Below are 11,736 nucleotides of genomic sequence, written 5' to 3'. Positions count from 1 at the left end.
AAAGAAAGAAAGAAAGAAAGAAAGAAAGAAAGAAAGAAAGAAAGAAAGGGAAAGAAAGAAAGAAAGAGAAAAGGAAGGAAGGGAGGGAGGGGGAGGGAAGGGAAGGGAAGAAAGAAACTGCACATGGGGGGTTGGATGCCTCCAACTGAAGAAGGCAAGGCATAGATATCTCTTAACATCTGAGTCACATTGAAGAAAGAAAGAAGGGAAGAAAAAAGGGAAGAAAGAAGGGAAGGGAAGGGAAGGGACAAGGGACTACAACAGGGGTCAGATGCCTCCAACCAAAGAACGCAAGGCATAGATATCTGTTAACATCTGAGTCACATGGCCAATATGTTACCGGTGGCAAATAACCGAGTCTCATGGTACCTAATATGTTAAGGGTGACAAGTGTCCGAGTTACCATTGGTGAATCTGTATGGGTCTGCAGCAGCCTTAATTCTTGCCTCCTCAGAAGAAAGAATTTGAGGGGCATAAGGCAGAAAAAGAGACCAAGGCAAGTTTCCGAGCAAGAGTGGAAGTTTATTTTAAAAGACTTTAGAACAGGAAAGAAAGGAAAGCATGCTTGAAAGAGACCCAAGCGGGCGACTTGAAGGACAAGTGCACTGTTTAATCTTGATCCTAGGACTTTATAGGCTGGCCCCTTTCCCATGATGCTTCCGTTAGTGTGGGCTGCCCGCATGCGAGGTGCCCTCCTTACCCTTAGGAAGTGAGCATGCACAGTGTATTTAGAAAGTTGTATGCATGCCCATCTGAGGCTTTCTTTCCTTTTCCAGTGGAGTGCTCCCAGAAGGTCATACTCTGCTATTTTGTCTCTTAATGCATATGCCTGGGAAGTTGTTTCACCCTCATGCCTGCATTCAGTTAACACTTTAGTGCAATAGGTGTGGGCCATTAGGAAATGGCCTCTCCATAGCACTAACTGCCAATTTTTCCATTTTAGAGAAGCAATGCGATAATTGTTAAATCATCTTCTGACAGTCCTAGTAGGGTGGGGGTAGAGCCCTCTTCTGCCCCAATCATGACTGTCTAACTACCTGTAACATAGGCATATCATATCCAAACTGAAGAAAGACAAAGAGAAAATACTGAAAAAACAAAAAACAAAAAAACCCCCAAAATCCCTTACCTATAGAGGAACAAGGATAAGAATTACAGTGCAGAAATCATGCAAGTAAAGAAGAGAGTGGGCTGTAATATTTAAAATATTGAAAGAAATACTACCAACCTAGACCTCTGTGATCAGTAAAATTATCCTTAAACATGAAGGAGAAATAATTTCTCAGACAAACAAGAAATGAGGATATTCATCACCAGCAGATGTGCCCTGCAGGAGATGTTAAAAAGAAGTTCTTCGGGGAAAAGGTATAATAATATAGGTCAGAAATTTATAGAAAGAAAGGGCATTGGAGAAGGAATAAATGAAGGCATGCTTGCTATTGCCCTCATCATTCTTGTCCATCTCAGTGTGCTAATGAAACCACCTTTGCAAAAATTATAGCTGATGAAATTATGACAGTGAAAGAGATCAGACCTAACCAACTCCGTCTTGCTTCTAAACTTTAAGCTGTCCTTGTTCATTCCTGGGTTTAGGCCAAACTAACCTTGGGAATGAATTTAGTTTATCGTTTAACTCTGAAACAAAATTGATAATAGCCCTTTCCCAGTCGGGGGCGGTGTGTGGGAGGCCTTCTTGCCTGGGGACCAGTCTGCCTTCGTAGGGCTAACAAATTACCTACAAGATTAAAAATTATGGTTTAGGGGCCATACAGCCTCCAGCTGCGAGTCTGAACCTCCCCAAATTGCTCCTGGGAATAACATCACTGTTGAAAAACCTAAGATCAGTACTTGAGATATTTTGCAGACCCTGCCTTCCTTGTTGGAAGCAAGTAAAACTCCAAAAAAATAAAGGAGTTGTACAGCAAACTAAACTTTAGTTCTCGACCAAATTTTGGGAGATCAGGGATTCTCTGGGGAGGGGCTTCCAGGCCTCTGCAAGTTGTCCTATTGGTTTGAGCCATAAACCAAGCTGGTACCAAGCACCCGTAGGAGATTCGTCAAGGTCAGGGGCACCTCCACTCAGAATCCCTTTGTGGTTACCAAAATATATACCCCAAATATCTGAGACAGGTCTCAGTCAGTTGAGGAAGTTTATTTTGTCAAGGTTAGGGATGCTTCTGTGACACAGCCTCAGGAGGTCTTGACAACATGTGCCCATTGTGGTCGGGGCAATGCGACATCAATTAATACATGTAAGATGCACATGGGTTCTGTCCAGAAAGGCAGGACACCTCCAAGAGGGGAGAGGGCTTCCAGGTCAAAGGTAGATAAGAGACAAATGATTGTATTCTTTTGAGTTTCTGATTAGCCTCTCCAAAGGAGGCAATCAGATATGCATTTATATCAGTGAGCAGAGGGGTGACTTTGAGCTCTGTCTGTCCTTTGTCCACAAGGAATTTCCTTGTGGATAAATGGTGCGGGATGTATGTAGCTTTTTTTTTTTTTTTAATCTTAGTAACTATCTTTTTTAGGAATAGAATGGGAGGCAGATTTGCCCTAAGCAGTTCCCAGCTTGACTTTTCCCTTTGACTCAGCGATTTTAGGATCCTGAGATTTATTTTCCTTTCACAATAGTTATATACTTATAATGCACACTTTCCAAAAACCATATGTATTATTGTACAACTTGCATTTTCACTTTGTGTTTTGAGTTATTTCCATTTGGGTATATAGGGAGCCACTTCTTTTTGATATCATAGTAGGGTAGAATAGTACTTTATAAAATAAATTTATCATACTTAGTTTAATCCTTTCACTATTGATGGTCATTTATGTAACCACGCGATGAGTTCTTCCTGCCAGCTGCACAAACAAAATTAATTCAAGGAGACCACGGCATTGCGATAAAGAAAGAGTTTAATTGATGCGGTGCTGGCCACACCAAATGGGAGATGGAGTCCTGTCTTAACTCAATCTCCTGAAGAATTTGGGGGCTACGGTTTTCCAAAGGTAGTTTGGGGGCATGGGAGTGGCTAGGCAATGGGTGGTTGGTGCTGATTGGTTGGGGGTGCAATCATAGGGGTGTGGGAAATGGTCCTCCTATGTGCTGAGTCACTTCTGGATGGGGCCTCAGGAGCAGTTGGTAGGTCAAGGTGGAGCCAGACATGCAAGAAATCTGAAAAGATACCTCAAAAGGCCAATCTTAGGTTCTACAATAGTGATGTTATCTGCAGAAATAATTGGGGAAGCTGCATATCTTGTAACCTCGGAATAATGGCTGTCAATCCTTTATGTCTACACTTCAGCAGGACTCAGGCTGCTCCATCCTCCTAGCCTGGTGGTTTCTTATTAGCTTTACAAAGACAGTTGGTTACTTTTTGGGGAATGGCTATTATCATTTAAACTGTAAAGTAAATGTCTCCCAAAGTTAGCTTATACGCCCAGGAATAATTAAGGGCAACTTGAAGGCCAAAGGCAAGACAGGTGTTAGCCAGATCAGATCTCCTTCACTGCCCTAATTTTCTCATTGTTATAATTTTTTGTAAAGGTGGTTTCATTTACATTATTTACAATTAATTGCTTAATTGCTTAAAAGAAATTATGCATTTTAATATTCTTGCATATATTAAAGCATTATACTGGAGAAAGAAAACTCACATCGGAATCTGCAGGCCTATGTCCTTCATATTTAAGATAATGTGTTAAAGTTTTAATGCTATTAAGCTTAAAGGACAAAGCTAATAAGAACACACAAATGTTAAGAATCATATTGTAAAGTGATTCATCAAAAAGTAGTGTGACATCCAATTGAAACTCCTGTTTCTCTTAGTATGACTAATATCTCCTAAGTCACATATATTGGTGTGTCAGATTGAGGCATCCACCAAGGGAATACAAATGACCAGGAAAAATGATCATATTTTTCTGCCTCTTTGTGCTCTATATTTTAAAATGTAGGTGTTGGTACTATTTCTAATATGTGTGTGCTTCAGGAGTTGCTTCACAATCTGTCTTCCTCTCTTGCTCCCTTCCAACACTGAAAAACCATACAAGAGCAGCTGCGGGTGGCATACTCTGGGCTAAGCCCTGGGGTTACAGGCAACAAAGATAAAGACACACTTACGAATTAGCATTGATCTGCAGCCCACAGAAGGTACCATGGAATAGTCATGACTCAGTAGCCCCTCACCTCCTTCAACCCTTGACTGACTATACCGTCTACAATGTGCTGAGAATACAGTGGTGAACAATACCAAGAGGGTACTTTCATTCAGGCAACTTCCAGTCTAACAAACTCCCCACCACTTGGGAGAGTAAAAAAAGGTATATGTTCAGAAGAAAAAGGGCACATGCATGCATTAGGCAGGATGCAGGTCTGGGCCAAAAGGAGGAGTTGAGGAGCTCAGCTGGGATCTGGGATCTGCCTTGAGGAAGTGCGCGAATAGCGGTCCCCTCTCCTGACAGAACAGTGGAGAGGCGCCAAGACCATCCCTACGTGGTGCCATCAAAGAGAGAGGGCTGTTATGACCTCCTGCGGGTCCTGACAGGGAAAGGCCCTCTTTGGGGGGCAACTGTGGGGACGGCGCAATGCCAACGTGAGCCACCATTTGAAATGACAAAAACCGGTGTGGCAGAAAGAAATGAGTCTGTACAGACGAGTGGTTGGTTTCCTAGAGTCAGAAGTCTAGGTCTACCTTCTTTTAGAATAGGGGCAGTGGTGAGGCCTTGATGGGAGCCCCCTGCCCCAGAATTCACTTAAGAGCAGGTGTACCTTCCTCCCCTGAGTGGCTTCACGAAGCTGGGAAATAAACGCACAACAGGACCACCCTAGAGGCCCAGGCCTTTCTGGCCTGAAATCGCCTCTCCCCTCCCAGACTGCAGTGCTGACACCCCCCTCTCCAATTAACATCCAGGAAGGAGGGTGAGAGGGCTGGGAAGAAGGAGGGGGCAGACACCCAGCAGTCCCCGGTTGGGGAGTTGGGGCGGGGGTGCATACACACTAAGGGGCCGTTTGGTGTCCATCCGCTGCTCCCTCCAGCGCGGCTCTTCCCAACCTCCTGATCCGGTCCCCTGCCCGGGCCCCCAGCCGCCCGCCGGTCCCATATATTATAGCAACGTCAGAAATGTGGTGGTGGTCACCACGTTAGGGTCCGCGGGGGCCTCCTGAGGCACCCTGGTGCCAACCCGCAGGCCCAGGCTGGGGCTCGTCGTGGCCCCGCCCACCTCGGGGTCGGAACTAAGGTGGGCCTGGGAGGGGGCGTCGAGCACTTTCGCGCCGTATCCCTCCGCTCCCCTTCCCGACACCCTCGCGGCGAGCGGTTCTTGCCGCATCCTGCGCAGCCCCTGCCCAGTTTGGTGCAGAGGCGTAGGGGGCGGGATTCCATTCGGATCGCGGGGAAAGCGGTGAGAATCCAAGTGAGGAGCCGCCAGAGGAGAGCTGAGGAGAGGAGAGGGAGGTCGACGACCTGGGCCCTGGGCCGCTGAAGGCAAGTGGGGGTGCGTGAGGTTGGGGTGGTCCGCCAGGGTGGACCGGCTGGCAGCCTGCCCCGCCGGCCCTGACAGCCTGGCAAGGAGGAGACGATCCGGTCGGAGCCGGGCGCTGGAGAGAGGTGCGCAGTGCCCGAGACCCCTGGCGATGGGAGGCGGTGACCGGTGAGGGCTGGGCCAGGCCAGGCCAAGGGCTGAGGGGCTGGCTTGAGAGGCACCGTTAGATCGTCTGGAGGAGAACCGCTCTGACAGCTTCCCAACCAGCTTTGCAGGCGCCGGCGCTCCGCCCTCGACGGTCTGTGCCCGGAAAGGGCTGTGGGGGAGGCTCCTTCGGGAGAAATGGCGGAGCGGGAGCCATTGTAGTGGGCGCCTGCGAAGGCTGGTGGGGGCCGGCGTCCCAGCTCTGTGCCCAGCCTGCGAGAGGTGGGCCGCATTCACTACTCCGGGCCCTGATTCCGGAAAGAGGCCTGTGGGACCCTTTTCCTGGGTGCTGTCCCTTCCCACAGGCTCCAGGTGATTGTCCAAGTCTCCTGTCTGCGGGGTAGGTCTGGTGGGTTCTCCAAAACTAGAACTTTGAGTGGGTGGATTATGAAGACACTAAAATGAAATGTTTATCTGCCTTTTAATACCGCACTGTTTTATTGCCTTACATATTTAGATCCCCACACCCAGTTTTGTGCAAACAAATAGATAGGATGTGGACTTGGTCGAATTTCACAACAGTGGTCCATGTAAATAACAAGGTAGTATTTTTCCACCTTTCTTGTTCAGGATCTGTTTTCTCAACATGCTGATCCACTTTAAGTAATGTAATGATGTGTGAGAATGAGGGTTCCAAGTAGAGGGGAAATCTTTTTGAAGGGTCAATTTAGAACATTTGAAGTCAATCTGCTTCTTCAATTTCTGGTTCTGGAAACCAAAACTCCATCTCCAGCCATTCCTCACAGACCGTCTCATTTTGGTACAGAAATAGTCCCACAGAAGAATTCATGGCATTTCTGATGGTGGATATCTGAGGAGCTATGAGAGTTAGGAGACTTCATTTACTTAGTTTCTGATTCTCAAAAAGGAGGTGTTAGAATCCGAATTCTGGGAATCTGTCCATTAACCTGCTATTTTTCTACCATTGTTAACATAGTCTCTTGGGGTTATTTTTTTGCTAGTTGCTCGCCTTCTTTTTGTAGGGTGTGACTCTTCTCTAGCTAGAGGATTCTTTGGTGGGAAGGATAGCATCTCCTGAGAACCCCTGCTGTATGAGCAGGCTGACATGGGTGGTGAGTAAAGTAGGATCTAGGTATGCATGGGGAAGGGGAGGGACATGCACAGATGGTATTAAAATAAGAGTCTCCATTATCTTCCCTGCCTGCCTCCTAAGTACGATTGCCTGTGTTCCACTACCTATTTCTGCACCTCATATTTTTTTTTTCAGGAAAGGAGGTATAACTTGTTGGGAAAATGACTGACTTCAAAGTTGGCAGGAGGTGTAATCAGGCTGCAGGTCTTGGGGTGATTAGGGAATCATTGAGGAGGAGCAGACAGGTGGGAGACATTTAACATAGCCTTGAATATTCAAAAGCATATGTTATAACCCTTGTTATGGGCATTAGATCATCTTAGTCTCTTCTGTTTTCTTTCCTCTGCCTTCCTTTCTATCCTTAGGTCTGTTCCTTTCTAGGTTCCTGTAGAGATCTGTATGTAGCTGTTCACTTGGAAGTTAATTAAGAAAGAGAACAAAAACTGTTCATTTGGATTCAAGGTAGGTTTATGTGTGAACACCCCTGTTGATTGGGGTTATGGAGAGGCTGTTGCCAAGTGGGTTAGACCAGATGATATCTTGGAGCCACTGTCTTCCAGCTTTCTAGTCACTTCTGACCTCACATTTGTGTACAAGTGATGGGGTGGGGTGAGCCAGGATTATGCTGATGAGGTAATTGGTAGATACTGGGGCAGGAAATGGGAAGAGAAGCCACGAGGAGTACTAGGAGGCCAGAAGTGTTATATAACCAAAGCCCTAGATTTGGGAAGGCAGAAATTGAGTTTAGAGATTAGAGTGTAGGTCTGTCAACCAAATACTCAGAATTCCAATCCCACCTGTATTTTTGTCCATAGGCCTGCCCATGAGTTAACTACAGGGCATATCAACACTGGAAACAGGGAAGGAGGAAAAATTGCACTAGATCAGTGCAGGTTGGTGTGAGTGCTGCCTGAATACATCTATGAGGTCTAGTGGTATGTATTTTAGTGGTGGACCTACTAGCATGGGTCCAAAGAGACTGGGCACTCCTTTAGCCTTTCTCACTCTCAGCAAGCTTACCTGCCATCTTTGTTCCTGTTTGATGCAGAGTAAAAGAATGACAGTGCTTGGGCAGGACATTGTTGAGCATTAGTGGCAGTGTGCAAGGTATAAAATGAAGTAGCAGAGTTTTTTATTAATTCACTTCTGCACAATTCATTTCTACTCTATGTCCTTCTGTGTGGCTGTTTGCATAGAGAAGCACAGTTGGACAAGACTCAAAGCCAGTTTCTTTCTTCAACCTCAGGTCCATCTCCACTGGTGGCTGTAGTGGCTTTGGATTGTTGGAAGACCATCACCTTCAGCAGGTCTGCACTTGGGAACAATCATTCTCCCCCAGCCCGAGCGTGCCTCTGCCCTCTGTATCATTGACAGAGGCTATATGTTTGGAAAGAGAACTTTGTGACTGCAGAACTGACAGTTGACTCTAACTCTTGCTACTAAGTTTTTCCATTACCCAGTGAAAGAGTGTTAAGACTTCGACCTAGGACACATTGAGAACCAAGGCCAAGACTGGACAGGGCCATATAACTGGGCTTCAACCATGACTGGGACTAAAAATAAGACAAGAGCCCAGGCCAAAACTGAAAAAAAGCCTGTTACACAAGCTAAAGCTGGAGCAGAGAGGGAGGCTACTGGTGTTGTTAGGCCTGTAGCCAAGACCAGGGCCAAAGCCAAAGCCAAGACAGGGTCTAAGACAGATGCAGTAGCAGAGATGAAGGCAGTGTCTAAGAACAAGGTTGTTGCTGAGGTGAAGGAAGGAGCTCTGTCAGAGCCTAAGACTCTGGGCAGAGCCATGGGAGATTTCAGTCCCAAGGCTGGGAATGAGTCCACCAGCTCCACATGTAACAATGAGGCTGGTATTGATGCCTGGTTCTGGGCTGGGGAAGAGGCCACTATCAATTCCTGGTTCTGGAATGGAGAAGAGGCAGGTAATAGTTCCAGCACTAAGAATGATAAACCTGAAATTGGTGCCCAGGTCTGTGCTGAGGAGTTGGAGCCTGCGGCTGGGGCCGATTGCAAACCCAGGTCAGGGGCTGAGGAGGAGGAGGAAGAGAATGTTATTGGGAACTGGTTTTGGGAAGGAGATGATACCAGTTTTGACCCTAATCCTAAACCCGTGAGCAGGATAGTTAAGCCTCAGCCTGTGTATGAAATTAATGAAAAAAATAGGCCCAAGGACTGGTCTGAGGTAACTATCTGGCCCAACGCCCCTGCTGTAACTCCAGCAGTGTTAGGATTTAGATCCCAGGCACCATCTGAGGCAAGCCCTCCTTCATATATTGTTCTGGCTTCAGCTGAAGAAAATGCCTGTTCTTTGCCTGGGGCAACAGCTTGCCGCCCTTCTAGGAACACTCGCTCATGCTCACAGCCTATCCCTGAGTGTCGTTTTGATTCTGACCCCTGCATCCAGACCATAGATGAGATTAGACGTCAAATCAGGATCAGGGAGGTAAATGGGATTAAGCCATTTGCTTGTCCTTGCAAAATGGAATGCTATATGGATTCTGAGGAATTTGAAAAACTTGTTAGCTTACTTAAGTCAACTACTGATCCTCTTATTCATAAAATAGCACGGATTGCAATGGGTGTCCATAATGTTCACCCGTTTGCCCAAGAGTTTATTAACGAAGTGGGTGTAGTGACACTTATTGAAAGCTTGCTCAGTTTTCCTTCCCCTGAAATGAGAAAAAAGACTGTAATTACTCTGAATCCTCCTTCTGGTGATGAAAGACAACGCAAAATTGAATTACATGTTAAGCATATGTGTAAAGAAACCGTGTCATTTCCTTTGAACTCACCAGGACAGCAGTCTGGATTAAAGATACTAGGACAACTGACTACTGATTTTGTCCATCACTACATTGTTGCCAATTACTTTTCAGAGCTTTTCCATTTGCTGTCCTCAGGAAATTGCAAAACCAGAAATCTTGTTTTGAAACTACTTTTAAATATGTCTGAAAATCCAACTGCAGCCAGAGACATGATCAATATGAAGGCATTGGCAGCATTAAAACTCATCTTTAACCAGAAAGAGGCAAAAGCCAATCTTGTTAGTGGTGTGGCCATATTTATTAACATAAAGGAGCATATCAGAAAAGGCTCAATTGTAGTTGTTGATCACTTGAGTTATAGTACACTCATGGCCATTTTCAGGGAAGTTAAAGGGATTATTGAAACAATGTAAAATGAGCCAGAGATAGAATGTTTTGAGCCATCTCCAAACTCTAGCACGCTGTACATTACAGTGTACACATTATACACTGCATCTTTAACACAAAGTCACCTGTGACAGGCTCTAGGTTTGAGCTAGACTATTTTGGGGGTATCAAATGAATATTATACCTTGGGCTGAAAATGTTTGATTTTTATCTTGTCTAGATTGGCATATTTTTAACATTTTACTTAAGATAGCGAACCAGTTTGTTTTAAGTAAGCTAACTTTTTCATTAGTATCTGCTTAGATACATCTGTGGCTTAAAATGGCAAAAAAGAAAATATCCTTGAGTTTGTAATCTAGTTACAGAAGTAAGGCATACACATACACAAAGATAACAGTACCTAGAGAGAGAGAGAGAGTGTGTGTGTGTGTGTGTGTGTGTGTGTGTCTCTGTGTGTGCACGTGCACACTCATGGCCGAATGTGCGCACTCTACATAAAGGAGGCAGGGGTTGCTATAGGATATTTAATGTAAGATAAACTACTATTTTTCTCCTCTTCCAGCTGTATCAGATACTCATTCCACAACACAGAAATGACTCAGAATCTCAGACAAAATGTATTATTTGTTCAATTTTAATTTTGCTACTACATTCATAACTCTTAAATTGTTAGGCTGTTTCATTTACATAAAAGTTATCTCACAAAAGAGAAGGCAGGAAACATTTTGTGAGTGCCTATTCTGTGTCAAACACTGTGTTGTCACCATATTTTACGAGTTTTTTTCCTCTTCTCATAGTGAACTTGTGAGCTAGTTACTTGTATTTTTATTAGAACTCATTATTCTAGGTACCCTCCAATGAGAATTAGAGAGGTTAAATACCTTTTCCTAGATTCCCACAGCAGGCAGGTGGCGTAGCTGTTTTGTCTGACACCAGAACCTATCTCACCACACTGCTTTACAGTCCCCCTGAAGGGCATTTTGAGGTGGGGGGCCTTCAAAGCTCAGAGACTGGTTTTAATGGTTTAATTTTGCAATAGATCATGTGTATGCCAGGTGTTACAATTCTTGACTTCCTTCAAATTCATGTGTCTATTAGACATTTGGCTACATCTGGCTGGAGGTCAGGAGAAAATTCTGAGGTGAATAGATGGATTTTATCTGGCAGTGTCGAAAATAGTAGGAGCCCAAAACTTTGTTCAATGAGTAAGATGTAGATTTGGAGTCATCAGCAAGGGAAACTTGTTAGGTGTCCTTTGTATCTTTTTCTATCCATTTGTATTTTTTCTTTCCCAAAGAGCTGAAATCATTTTATACCCTGAATTTAAAAGGTAATTGCTTTTTTCCTCCTTGCGAAATCATACCTTAATTTTTTTTTCTTTTTTACCATTTATGATTTATTCTCCTGTGTGTCATATGAAAGGCCAAGGGGCTTTATCTTTTACTAGTAGGCAAGCCTGGGCATTCCTGCATTTGTACCAGCTAACACTACAAGATAAACTTAATTAGAGAAATTTAGACCCAGAATTGCAGCCTCAACAACACAAAACAGGAAAGCTAGAAGAGGTTGCTGTGTCAACCTACAAGATAGTGATTCTTGGAAGTTGGATATGGACCAGAAAGCATTCCCAGGACATTTAGGCTATGGCTGAGTTCTCTAAGACTCATGGTGGGAGTTATAATCCCTGGTCTTAGCTGATGTGAAAGTTTCTATGTGTGAAAATATGGAGTTATATGTTTTGAGATTTTCTGCCAGTTAAGAAACTAAAACAAGATCATACTGTAAATGTTTGTA

The 11,736-nt window shown here is 44.6% G+C and overlaps 1 protein-coding gene across 10 annotated transcripts in view; it reads left to right on the top strand.

Moving 5' to 3' along the window:
• LOC105500769 (protein BHLHb9) overlaps nt 1–11,736 on the top strand; it is a 47,904-nt gene extending 36,168 nt beyond the window's left edge. For 3 of the 10 annotated variants that reach the window (XM_011926430.1, XM_011926431.1, XM_011926433.1), the window contains 2 exons: nt 7,147–7,243; nt 8,028–11,736. In XM_011926430.1, the coding sequence (XP_011781820.1) occupies nt 8,325–9,968 (1,644 nt within the window). In that variant the 5' untranslated portion in view covers nt 7,147–7,243; nt 8,028–8,324 and the 3' untranslated portion in view covers nt 9,969–11,736. Of the gene's footprint in view, nt 1–5,300; nt 5,487–7,146; nt 7,244–8,027 lie in introns of those variants that run through there. The other 7 variants (XM_011926436.1, XM_011926435.1, XM_011926439.1 and 4 more) reach the window with 5 other exon arrangements.

This window comes from Colobus angolensis, unplaced genomic scaffold (genome assembly GCF_000951035.1).
Source record: "Colobus angolensis palliatus isolate OR3802 unplaced genomic scaffold, Cang.pa_1.0 Scaffold685, whole genome shotgun sequence".
NCBI lineage: Eukaryota > Metazoa > Chordata > Mammalia > Primates > Cercopithecidae > Colobus > Colobus angolensis.
The sequence above is the reverse complement of the archived record's forward strand: the minus strand, read 5'-3'. Positions and strand labels throughout refer to the sequence as shown.